The 12,654-nt window shown below is 39.2% G+C and overlaps 1 protein-coding gene across 1 annotated transcript in view; it reads left to right on the top strand.

Moving 5' to 3' along the window:
* scra (anillin, actin binding protein) overlaps nt 1-12,654 on the top strand; it is a 68,972-nt gene that overhangs the window by 12,528 nt on the left and 43,790 nt on the right. The window contains exon 7 of the mRNA XM_073092061.1: nt 10,372-10,969. Coding sequence (XP_072948162.1) covers nt 10,372-10,969 — 598 coding nt within the window. The remainder of the gene's footprint in view (nt 1-10,371; nt 10,970-12,654) is intronic.

The following is a 12,654-nucleotide window of genomic DNA, read 5'->3' as shown; positions in this document are numbered from 1 at the left end:
AAAGCCGATTTAATTGTATGCGCTCGAGTGTTGCCCCATTCTTCTTTTGAAATTGTTTTACGATTTTTGAAGGTACTTCGAATTTTATTGTTACCCCACCCAAACCATTGTGTGGCATTCGACATGCCGTCTGTGTGTACGAGTATGCGGTTTTGGTGAATTATTGCCGGTAAACAGTGTTCTCGAACGAAAATAAAGGAAATCGGTGGAGTTGGCCCACTAAAGTCGGTATATTCGTACCCAAGATCGGTATATGACACAACAATAATAATATATTCAATTTTGGCGCCCGTTTTTTTTTGTTTTTAAATATAGGTAATATTTCACAGATAGCTAAACTGCTAGTGCGCTCGGAATATAGAAACGAGTCGCGTCGCAACAGCAAACTGTAGTTATAGCGGGACGAAGACAGCGCGGGACCGCTCCAGCACCCTCCCCTGCCCGCTCTCGCCCGCGGGTACATAGCTGCTTTAGTGTGCCCTTGCGTTACGGAGTATATGCTAACTAAACCTGCGCGCAACAACTTCAGAGCGGACTAGAAGTCACACACAGATTATTTCGTCCTCAAGAGCTTTCTTTTTTTCGCTGATACTTGACTATCTGTCGATATAGTACAATGACTTCATCCCAAAATAGTCTAAATTATCAGGAATGTCTTAATTTGTTAACAATTTCTTAAAATTCGCAACTCTGTATCAAAAATCGGTAAAAAAATCGGGACAATTTACATCCTCTAAAATCCTGGAAAAATCCTATTCGGTACGACAGGGCCAAAATCGTAGAAAAACCGAAAAATCGGTAGGTTCGAGAACACTGCCGGTAAATATAATTCTTTGTTACCGATTATCGGCAATTCGAGAAGTTACGTTTGCGCACTCTATATTTTTATTGATCGATGGTTTTGTACTGCTGTCAATTAACGTAATGCTACAAATGTTTGGCGAATCTCAACAATTGTCACGAACTCAAACGTGAGAATGGAGCGTTTGACTTGGTTTGTGTTTGTGGCCGATCCAATGGGTGACAGGTTTTTAAAAATCAAAAGGAATACTGAAATATATTTAAAGGGAATACATAATTTCTGATTGGAAACATCCAATAACGATATCTACGGTTTAACATACATTGGCCTACATAGTTGTATACAACTTTATTAAAAACTAGCTGACCCGGCAAACTTTGAACCGCCTTAAAATCTATTTATCAAATATATGTCATATAAAATATAGCCTATGTTACTCGTCGATAATGTAGCTTTCGAATGGTGAAAGAATTTTTAAAATCCGTCCAGTAGTTTTTGAGCCTATTCATTACAATCAAACAAACAAACAAAATTTTTCTCTTTATAATATTAGTACAGACAAATGTTATCCTACGTTATTTGTTGTCTTATGACGTCACTTCGCGATATAAATAAATCTGTTACCCGATAAAGATCCTTGACACAATAGAACACCATATATAGTGCAAGATTACCTACAGAGTCATGACATATGTGACTTTATTGCTTATTCCTAGGGTCAGATAACCTATTTTGCATACGTGACTGACAAAAACACTTCGTCACGTAGTCATACGTTATACCATAGAATGACGTCATGACAATTTTAATATACCATAAGGATAGTATTTTTTAAAAATATACTTCTATTTAACCCATGCACTAAAATCAAAGATATTAAATACCTACATAGAGTTATGTAGCGGACTGTGTCCAGATTTCCATACAAAATGTCACTGTTTCACACTTACAATTTCTTGAACGACCCGCGTGGCGGAGCGGTTACCATACCGGTCTGACGCGCAGAGGGTCCCGGGTTCGATCCCCAGCCAGACAGATATCTAAATGATGAATTTAGATTTCTGTTTCTGGGTCTGGGTGCTTGTGTATTCGTCTATGTGTGTGTCCAAGGCACCCACGACACAGGAAATCCTAGTTTGGGGCTCTGAGTGTAGAAAGTGTGTGTGTGTGTGTGTAATTGATTGACAGTTGACATGTATTTGATTATTTTTCTACATCGGTAGTAGCACCACCGCCATGCCTAATAACAGGAGTGTTAAGTTCCGCAGCATTCTGGTTTGAATGATGTGGTCGGTAAGAGGGACAAACGAATTGAAGAGCGCACGCGTTTGTTACCAGCCAGTGATAGGAATAGATAGTTTGTGGTAGAACCCTTAGTGGTTCGACTCCGGCGGCACCACCGCCACACCTAGTTCTGCCTTATAACAGCAATGTTAAGCGCTGCTGTGATCTGGTTTGAAGGGTGTGGTAAGGGAGACATACTTTTCCAAGGTGTTCCAGCTTAGTCCTCAGGGGTAGCTGCGCATCTGTGGCTGACCTCAGGTAGGAATATCTATTTTATCTGGGGTTGATTACAGATGTCCATGGGCGGCAGTAGCCACTTACCATCAGGTGGACTGCATGCTCGTCTGCTACTCCTATATTATATAAAAAAATACTACTAGTACTTCAATGTTATGTAGAAAAATTGCCAATATTTGATACTCAATTACCTTTCCAAACGGTACATACTAATCAGTTTGTTTTCACCGTACTTAAATATCTAATGACCGGCTATTAACTAAGTAGTAACCGCGTTTACTCTACCGTAGCGCACATTACTCGGATACTAGCTGACCAGTTTCTGTCTAGGTCTAGACGCATGTCGTGTCACCGGTGTGGATTTCCCGAGTTCGAATCTTGGGTGGGTAGTAACCGATTTGATATGCGGTTCCAGGTATGATGCTCAGCTCGGTATTTTGGCGGTTCTTGGTAGTGTAGTGGTCATTGTATTCTCGTATGTACGGTACCCGATTCGAACCCAGCTTATGTAGATAATATCTAAATATAGATAGATTATATCTGTCACCATATCGGTTTGATATGTTGGATATATTGCCACGGAGCGTGTGCGAATCTCGAACGATCTTTAAAGTTAAAAAACATCGATCGGTAGTTGGATGGGTGACCGCTAGTGGTTCAATTTCAGCGTTCTGTTGATTCGGAGGGCAAGATATGTCTTCTCTCTCGTTTATTATCACATTTGTCATCATAGCCATTGGAACAGCGTGGTGGAATATGTTTCAGACCTTCCCCCGTTGTTGGGAGACATGAAAAAGGATTTTTTATAATATAGAATTAGCAGAGGAGCATTTACTCCACTTGATTGTAAGTGGCTACTGTCATCCATACAGATAAGATTCCTACCTGAGATCAGTCACACATGCGCCACTACCCGTGAGGACTAAGCTGGAACGCCTCGGAAAATTATGTCTCCCTTACCACACCCTTGAAACCAGAACACTGCTGTTATTAAGCAGAAATTGGTGTGACGGTGGTACCGCCGGAATCGAACCACAGAGTTCTACCACCTTCGTACCTACATTCAAGTCATGTACCTAGTTTTCCAATGAAGAGTAACCTTATCACGTAATCTGTGACCTCCTTTAGTATTCATAGTACTCCTGAAAGTCGGTCATTTCATACAAAAATTGCATCACTCGCAAATCTTCACGGATAATCGCGTCCATCTTCCTACTGTCGCAACATCTTAGCTGGCATCACTCTTACGACATCCGCGCGATATAACACCCGACAAAATGCAATCGCCCTAGAACCCCTTTATTGAACCCTCCCCCGACTACCTCTACAATTCGGTCGGGTTATAACGTCTGGGCGGAATTGAAGAGTCGTCGTCTAGTGTCTTATACTTACATGAAGATGTACTTTTGTAGTTAGTCGCTTAACAGTTTGTTGAACTAAGTTTTTGCACGCCGGTTACCGGTTGTCGCGGATTCATACTGTTTTTAGATAGATTTGAAGGGGAAGACGAATTCTTTGCGACGTGGGTCGATGGCTCAGCTTACCGCCCGCGGGGACGCTAGCGTGTGCACCTATCGAATGATTGACGTGCGCTAATAAATGTATGTGTTTGCATCTGGGCTATACAGAGTAAATTCACCAAACATATTTCTAACACAATAATTTGATAATTTGATTACAAGTTACAACTCTTTTTCTATGCCATTGCTGGACATATGTAGGTATATATCTCCTTCGATTCGAATCTCGGACTCCCATTAAGTAGCTGAGTTTCTTACCACCATACTATGACTGCTTGTGTAGACTGAATCCTTATAATTATAGACCTTTAAATATATAAAGGTAAAAACAGTGATAGCCGAGTGGTTGAAACTCAGCCTCGATCGAAGGGTCCGACGTTCGAATCCCAGGCGACACGCCTCTGAATTTTTCAAAGTTATGTGGGTATTAGAAAAGAATTATCACTTGCTTTAGCGGTGAAGGAGGATACCTGAGAAGTCTTAAAAAAAGCGTTTTCGAAGGTATGTGAAGTCTACCAATTCGCACTTGGCCATCGGGTTGGACTATGGCCTAATCCTTCTCATTCTGAGAGGAGATCCGTGCCCAGCAGTGGGATAGTAATGGGGTGATGATGATGATGAACTTTAAAAAATTAGAAGTCGAGATTCGGACCTCGATCCTCCGAGGAAGTTAAGTTTCTAACCACCAGGCTATGATTGCTTGTGTTAAACATACAGAAAGCGCTCGACATATGCATATACTTAGAACTCACGACACCCAAATCCCCGTGTGACATTGGCCTTAATCTCTAGATGTTCGAAATTCGAATCTCGGTGCATTGACCCCGACATTGTTAACAACTCACGACTCGATAAACATCAAATTATCAATAATGTTTTTTGTTCGCATGTCGGACAGGTTTTAAACGCCGCGTGTGAGCTATTGTGGTGTTGATGCGAATTTATTAACGATAATACGATTTTGGTTGGACTATGAAGGCTATTCTGAAGTTAAGTTTTAAAATAAAAATATTTGAAAAGTTTTAAGTCAGACTTCGCTAAGAATCCCAAATCGATTATAATACGCTTACGCTTTCTACACTCACTGCCCCACACTAGGATTCCCTGTGTCATGGGTGCCATGGACACACACAGAGACAAATACACAAACATCCAGACCCAGAAACAGAAACCTAAATTCATCATTTAGATTTCTGTCTGGCCGGGGATCGAACTCGGGACCCTCTGCGCGTCAGACCGGTATGGTGACCGCTCCGCCACGCGGGTCGTCAATGTAACAGTAGTTTGTTAAAAATACAACGCAATTTGTGTATGTGTACGGGCCCGTACTTCGCGAGCCCGATTCGCGCTTGGCCGCTTATTGTGTTTATAATGGTAGTAATAGACTTTGCTCGGAACTTTGCGTGGGCTTGAAACGGAAGCATATGTTATTAAGAAAATCCTCTTCGTAGCCATCTTTTGAATATATCTTCAAACAGTCCTAGAGGTGGATCCCTGTGCTAGGGCTAAAGGGTTGAAGCTCTCCCTCAAAACTAATATACTCATTAAATCCATCCGTGATCTTTTAGCTTGATGAGATAATATTTCTTTTTTCGCTCGCTAATTTCGGAGATTGTATTATTTTGACTATTCTTCTACTTATGGAGATTTTTTGGCACCAACGCATCCTTTCGGTTGATTCGCATTTATTAATAACATTAAGCATTGAATAGTAACACGGGAATTTTAATCGGATTCAGGATTTTCGTTTGGGAGTGGTTGTGGGTCCAAAACCACTGGGGATTTGGACCCACAACCACTCCCAAACGAAAATCCTGGAGCCGATTAAAATTTCCGTGTTACTATTTAATGCTTAATGTTATTAATAAATCCTAACATCACTAATAGTAATTTGTTTAAAAATACATACAGGCAACTAAACTTCGCCTATTATCCATATAAATTAAACCCACACTACTAAAGAGATGAAAATAAAAATAAAACAATAACTCATTACAACGTTGTCAGTTTCTTTGTTCGTTATGACGTAGCCAATCTTGTTTCTTCGATTATGACACGGCTGCAGAACTCGAGATAAAGCTGCTGCGATCTTTACTAAATGTGTTTCTTTGTTGTGATTAAATCTTATAGAGTTGCGAATTCATGGCGTGGTTGGAAATCCTTTTGTGTTGTTGGTAATGGTGGTAGAAATAAGCGCATTTCTCCCCATAAATGACGGATTTGAGCTCTATAACTTCATATTGAGGTATGAACATTTGTAATCAACCGTCTGATTAGGTAAATCTTACCTATGGTCAGCCTCAGAGGCTTTGCTACCACGGAGAGCTAAGTTAGTATGCCTCGATTGAGTCTGTGTGTTAAGAGAGGCATATATTATCGATGCGTTGCAACTTAGTCTTCAGGATTGGTAACGCGTCCGTAGACGACCTTAAGTAGGACTCTTAATCTTATCTGGGGTTGATTACAAATATTCATCAGCGGTAGACGCCACTTACGATCAGGTGGACTGCACGCTCATTTGCAATTTTGATTAATCATGAAATATTTGATAGTCATAACCTCATACTTAAAACTGTGACAGATTTTTAAAGTCTATTAACTCCTCTATTTTGATCTAGTGTAACACTTTCTTAATTCCAAAATTTGATAACTGACAAGGTCATTGACTCGTAGGGGACGTCTATCTTAATTTGGATAGGCCCACAAATATTCAAGTAGGGGAATTGGTTAATGATCTGTTTAAATTTTGACTACGACGACCGTTGTTTTGTCTAGTTGACCTACCAGTGGTCTTGGCTATTGGCTGAAGTATTTTGACCTTAGGAAACAATCTACTACAACAATATTTTTTAGTATTTTATAATTTATTTGTACTGTAAAAACAAAACGATGTCATACATTTTCAGTTTTATTTGCGGTCGAGGATTCGAGGTCGATTGTAGCCACTAGTTAGGGTTGCCACCTTATTCCTGAGAGAAATAGTTTTACGCAAACATTAAAACACATTGTTAGAAATATTATAATTAACTTCTTATAAAGAGATTTCGGCGTAGGGTGCCAATACCATCATTAATACTGCTATTTATTTTTCTACGCAAGAACTAAACTATACAAAACTATTTTTTTGTCGATAATTTGTTAGAGTGGAACAAATTATATGTACATAAACGAGCTTTTGCCCGCGGCTTCGCTCGCGTTACGAAGTAATATTTTCATCCCCTATTTTATCCCCTTGGGGGTAGAATTGATCAACATCCTTTCATAGCGGATGCCTACGTCATAACGTCTACCTGCATGCCAAATTTCAGCCAGATCCGTCCAGTAGTTTGGGCTCTGCGTTGATAGATCACTACGTCAGTCAGTCACCTTTGAGTTATATATATTTAGATGTAGTTTTTCAAAATAATATTATAATATAGTTTGTTAGCTTTAAATTGTTTGCTGAGTCCTGCTATAATCCCATTTTTTTGGAAAACCTATGCCCAGCCGCGAAATAGTGCGTTGACGATACGCGAATTAAACCCCACAAAATTAAACTTGAAACTGATAATTAGGAATCGAGTTAATTACAACGTCGTGTTAACGTTCTCGTAACTCAAGGTTGCGCTTTGTTTACCGAAACCACAATGATTAACCTTTTCCGCGGAAAAAATCGCTATAAACCATTTAGGTAACAAGTTGAGGATTACACATTTTCGTAGATGACTGCTCGCTATATATAAACGTCTGTGGCTTCACGTTATGTTTTGTACTTTTCGTAGGTATTTTATTAAATAAAAGTGGCAGATGATCATGTATTTTATTTGTTTGAAATGTTATTAGTCCTGGTTTCGAGAGACCATTTAGGTGACAAATTGAAGATTACACAGATTTATAGAACTACTTGCTATATATTATCATGGGAAACTTCTATGGTTACAAGTATTGATATAATATATTTTGTTCTTTTAGTAGGACTTTTATAAAATAGAAGAAGTGACAGACGAGCAAAAAGTCGATCTGAAATAAATTAAATAATTAGTCCTGTATTCGAATGAAAAAAATGCGCTTAAATAGATTCACTTAAATTATTATTTCATGTTCTTTGGTGCCTCGAAGGACATATTAAACCACTTATGTGAAATAATTTTGAAATTTCCTATCCGTTAATTAAAATAAAAGTCATGAGCACACCTCCAAGTTTTTTTAAATAGAACTCGTTCTGAAGAATAACTTTTTGTTTGTATTTAGAGGTGGATTTTACAAAACCCTATATAGGACTTCGCAAAACTTTACATACCATACTCCATAGGTAGTTTAGTGCGAAATGTTACACATGGAAAAATACAATTTTAAAATAAAATGGAAAAAGCTGCACACTTCCAAAGCGAGTAATATAAACCAAAGCGAAAGTTATATCTTAAAACATCCCATTTATTCCACTCCGAACGTTATCTATACCAAAAAGGTGTTGGTTTGTTTTTTGTCCGTTTTAAAGAACATTCGAGGCATCCATTCCCGCGTTCACAGTTCACACCAGAACAAATAAATACGCTTTCTATTTCAACTGCCCTGTTTACGTTGGAGATCTCACGTTTTTATCCGAAAGAGGGGAATGTATTGTGGTGATGGAGTGAATTAAGTTGGTGGTGTTAAGTAGTTACTATACTAAAGTCTATAACGACTTCGACTTCGTTAGTTTACTATGAGTATTTTGGACATTTTAAATGTCTCAAATCCTCTCGATCGAGGGGTCCGAGGTTCAAATCCCAGGCACGCACCTCTGATTTTCAAATTTATGTGCGTATTAGAAATTAATTATCACTTGCTTAAACGGTGAAGGAAAACATCGTGAGGAAACCTGCATACCTGAGAGATTTATATAAAAAAAATCTTAAAGGTATGTGAAGTCTACCAATACGCACTTGGCCAGCGCGGTGGACTATGGCCTAATCCTTCTCATTCTGAGAGGAGACCCGTGCCCAGCAGTGGGACAGTAATGGGTTCATGATGAAATGTCTCAAGTGTGAGGATATTCTATCTGTATGTTGGTTTCAACTTATCTCCGAAATAGCTCGACCAATTTTGATAGGACTTTCAGAGGCACTTAAATGATTTTATAAGAAGTAAATTAGGCGACTTTTATTATAGAAAAAAAATGTAATAAAATAAATTATAATAAAAAAATAGGAATCCACGCAAAAAAAAACCCACAAAATATCCCAAGTATTCATACTTTTAAACGCAGTTGAAACCACTGGTACCGCTCCTACATAAAGTATCAATACCCCACAGATTTTAAACTAGTTTTTGTCCTTTATACAGAACATTAGTATTCACTTCCGAGGCGTGCTCCCATTCGGAACACGATCCCCATTCCATCTGCTCTGTTTACGTTATAGACTGTTTACCTTATCGATATGAATTTATTCTAGTTGACGATGTTTTTCTAGAATAGCCCACATATTTAAAACTAGTTTTCGCCCTTTATACAGAACATTTCTGCATTGGGAACTCGATTCCCATTCCATCTGCTCTGTTTACGTTACAGATCTCACAATACCGTACTTTGACCAGACTTTGACCCGCGGTTTACCTTATCGATATGTATTTATTCTTTGTTCACAATGTTTTTCTCGTTGATTCTAGGCGGAATCTTCCGTTTTCTTTGTACTTTTAAAAGGCAACATTTTTAATGAAAGTGTATTGTCTGATTCTTGAATTTTTAAAATAATTGTCATTTTCATTGTCAAAACCTATATACTTTTTAGTACGATTTTTTGTCTATGACCTCATCCAAAAATTTGTTGATAACGGATGGTACTTGTTCTGCATTGTAATATGGCTGTCTGAATTTAAGCAGAGTTTAAGCTATTAGTAAAATTGTAAATTTATGCGTAAATATGCGTCCTTAACGAAATCTATACTTAAAAGTAAATTACAAATCACAGACAAACAACAATTATGTTTCTATTTATTTTCTTGCGTCATAGTCGCAACAAAAACTCAACGCATGTATGCAAATGTGGTCATTAAAGTTAATATTACTACATGTGCACGGTGACGAGTTTCGTGTCACAAGTCATTAGCATTTCCTAGTGCTCGCATGAAATTGCAAAACGTTCTTCGTGTGCGCTCGCGTCAAAATAATTATCATCAGCGGCCCAGCAGGCCGGTTCCCGCACGTGTGGCGGTTAGTCCCGCCAACCGCCAGTCGTGTATACGTCGCCACCCGCGCATCACGCCCGCACGCTCCACGCAAACGTCGCGTCTTCACTCACGACGCCGAACAACCCCGCGCGAACCGCGAATCAACAACCCTGTCCGACCGACGCTCTAGAGATTTCCTCGCAACTAGATCCTAACTTACGCAACGGCCAACCGTCTCGAATCATGATGCAACTTCGCCACAAACCCTTTTAGCGCTACCTAACCCAGTTCTCGAGCGCGCTGCGGTCAAACCGTAAAACCGTTCCGCGCCGTCCCGTGTCGATACACGAAATGCACTCACGTGCTCACCCCGCGCCGCCTGCCGTTGTCCAATCGTAGGAGGGCGAGGGGTACCGGCGCGTCTCCGCGAGCCAATCGCGGCTCGTCTATGACTTCACCTCCACGAAAACGACCGATCCCGACCGACAGGATCCGAAGTGCGCATCGACAACCCCCAGTGCAGCTCCAGCCCCCAACATGGCGACTATGGTCGCCGCCACGCCGGCCGCGGCGGTCACGAAAAAACCCTCGATCAAAAAGTACAGAGCGCCGACGCCGCCGCGCAAGATCTCCACGGAGAATTGTGAAAGTGACAAAGACAAGGAGAACAATGCGGTCCAACCGGAGGAGAACGACAATGACGCAACGGAGAGTTGTATACAAACAAAGCCGGCTGACGACAAACCGGTGTCGGAGAAAAGTTCGCCGGTCGTCAAGAGATTGGCCAAGTTGAATGGCAACGTCGACAGGAACTCGGTGCTGTCGAAGGCGGCGATGTTCGAAGCGGGCAGTCCTAGGTCTAAGGACAAGGATCCCGCTGAGATGTCGCTGCGCGAACGGAAAGCGTTGTTCGAGAAGAACAAGGGAGCAGCTATAGTGCCGAAGGCGCCCTTCGGGCTGGCACCCTCCGTGAAAACACTGCACGGTGACAAGAAAGGTAAGCCCCTCTATTTATAGTTTCGGTGCTGACATACACACAAATAACTCACACACTCACACACACACATCACATGTCAAATAAAACGGTTATGGTTTATCTTGATGGTGATTATTGTCGAGTTTTGTATTTGTGTAGGGTATTATGTATTATGATTAATATTGTTTTGTATATCATCACGCCCGCGAGGTATGATCTGCAATACCACAAAACCTATACCAGTGTATCATGTGTCCATGTTTGTTGGAATATAGTGTGTCACGTACTGATGATGTACTTGTGGGTGAATTCTAATTTATTGTAAGAGGATTTTTGAAAAAGTTATTAGAAGTTTAGTTACTTTGGGATTGATAGCTATGTTTATTGTTATTGAATATAGATTAGGGTTTATAGCGTTTAAAGCATGTACTTTAAATAGGCGATCTATTTGTGTAGACTAAGGTCTAAATACTAAATACGAGTATTGGAACAATTTGGAGGCATATATAGGTTGAAGTTAAAATTGAAAAAAACTAGAAATTGTCTGATCTATTTATTATTGCAGTCTAAATTATTTATTTATTTATTTAATAAGGTTTGCCAACAATTGTTACACGAAATTAATTATAAATAATTACAAAACAATGGTCTTATGCTACGTGCACAACCTATTACAGGCAAACACAGCATGCACAACAATTTCAGATACACAAGTGCATTGGAAATTATGTTTTGGAAGGGTGGAAATGTTGCTTTTTCTGCTAGAACCATCGTTCTATATATATGCAAATTTTTGAAAAAAGTGTTCGATCAAACATAAGCATTTGTCCAATTTTAGGCAAAGTATACCTACCTAAGTAGATGTATTTACAACATTCAAAAAGAGCTCCGTAAAGAATCTATTTAAATAAAAATGATTTGATTTGAAAGTTAATACCTGCGGACAACGGCAACAGCTACGGTTCAGAAAAGTGTCAAAAATGACGCAATCGTGGGAATTTTTCTGTAAATAAGTTTTAAATACAATACCATTTTAAGATTTAATCTGGTATGGTAAAAGAGGAAAAAAATATAAGACTAAAACCAAATTTAAATATAACAGTTAATATTTAAGGAAAGAAACAAAAAAGAGTATGATAAAAAAAATGTAGGCACAGCGTATCCTCTTGTGTGACATCGGATGAAAGAAACCTTTTTGTGAAGTCGGTTAAAAAAGGTGGACATAAGTTAACACTTTAGCTAAAAGAAGGTGTGTGTTCTTATGAACGCGCGTAAGAAGTTACACTTCTTTGGCTTTTCTTTTTTTAAATAGTGTTTTTATCAAATGCGAAGTGAAACTGTTACAAAACAAAGAAAAATCAAAATGCATATTCTGTCGTGTCACATCATAATTATTATCATCTAACTAAAAATAAAATTATTTAAATTACTTTGTTGTTAGCTTTTTTTGAAAAACATGTAATATTTAACAGCCAACTTTATGGTGTCGATTTTAGATGTCGGTGTTGTAAAAAAAACCATCCACAAAGAAAATACAGAAACACCCAGACCCAGAGAAAATCATTCCCATCACATCGTCCAAAAATGCTAAAAGAAGTATAACTTCAAAATAAAAAATAATAAAGAAATAATAGAAGTTCTCAAAGGTACCTGAAGTCCAATTCGCACTTGGCCAGCGCGGTGGACTATGGCCTAATCCTTCTCAT

Source organism: Epargyreus clarus, unplaced genomic scaffold (assembly GCF_041222505.1).
Source record: "Epargyreus clarus isolate Ecla_fem2 unplaced genomic scaffold, WU_Ecla_fem_2.2 ptg000035l, whole genome shotgun sequence".
In the NCBI taxonomy this organism is placed as follows: domain Eukaryota; kingdom Metazoa; phylum Arthropoda; class Insecta; order Lepidoptera; family Hesperiidae; genus Epargyreus; species Epargyreus clarus.
Note: the sequence above shows the minus strand (reverse complement) of the source record. Positions and strands in the feature narration are given on the sequence as shown.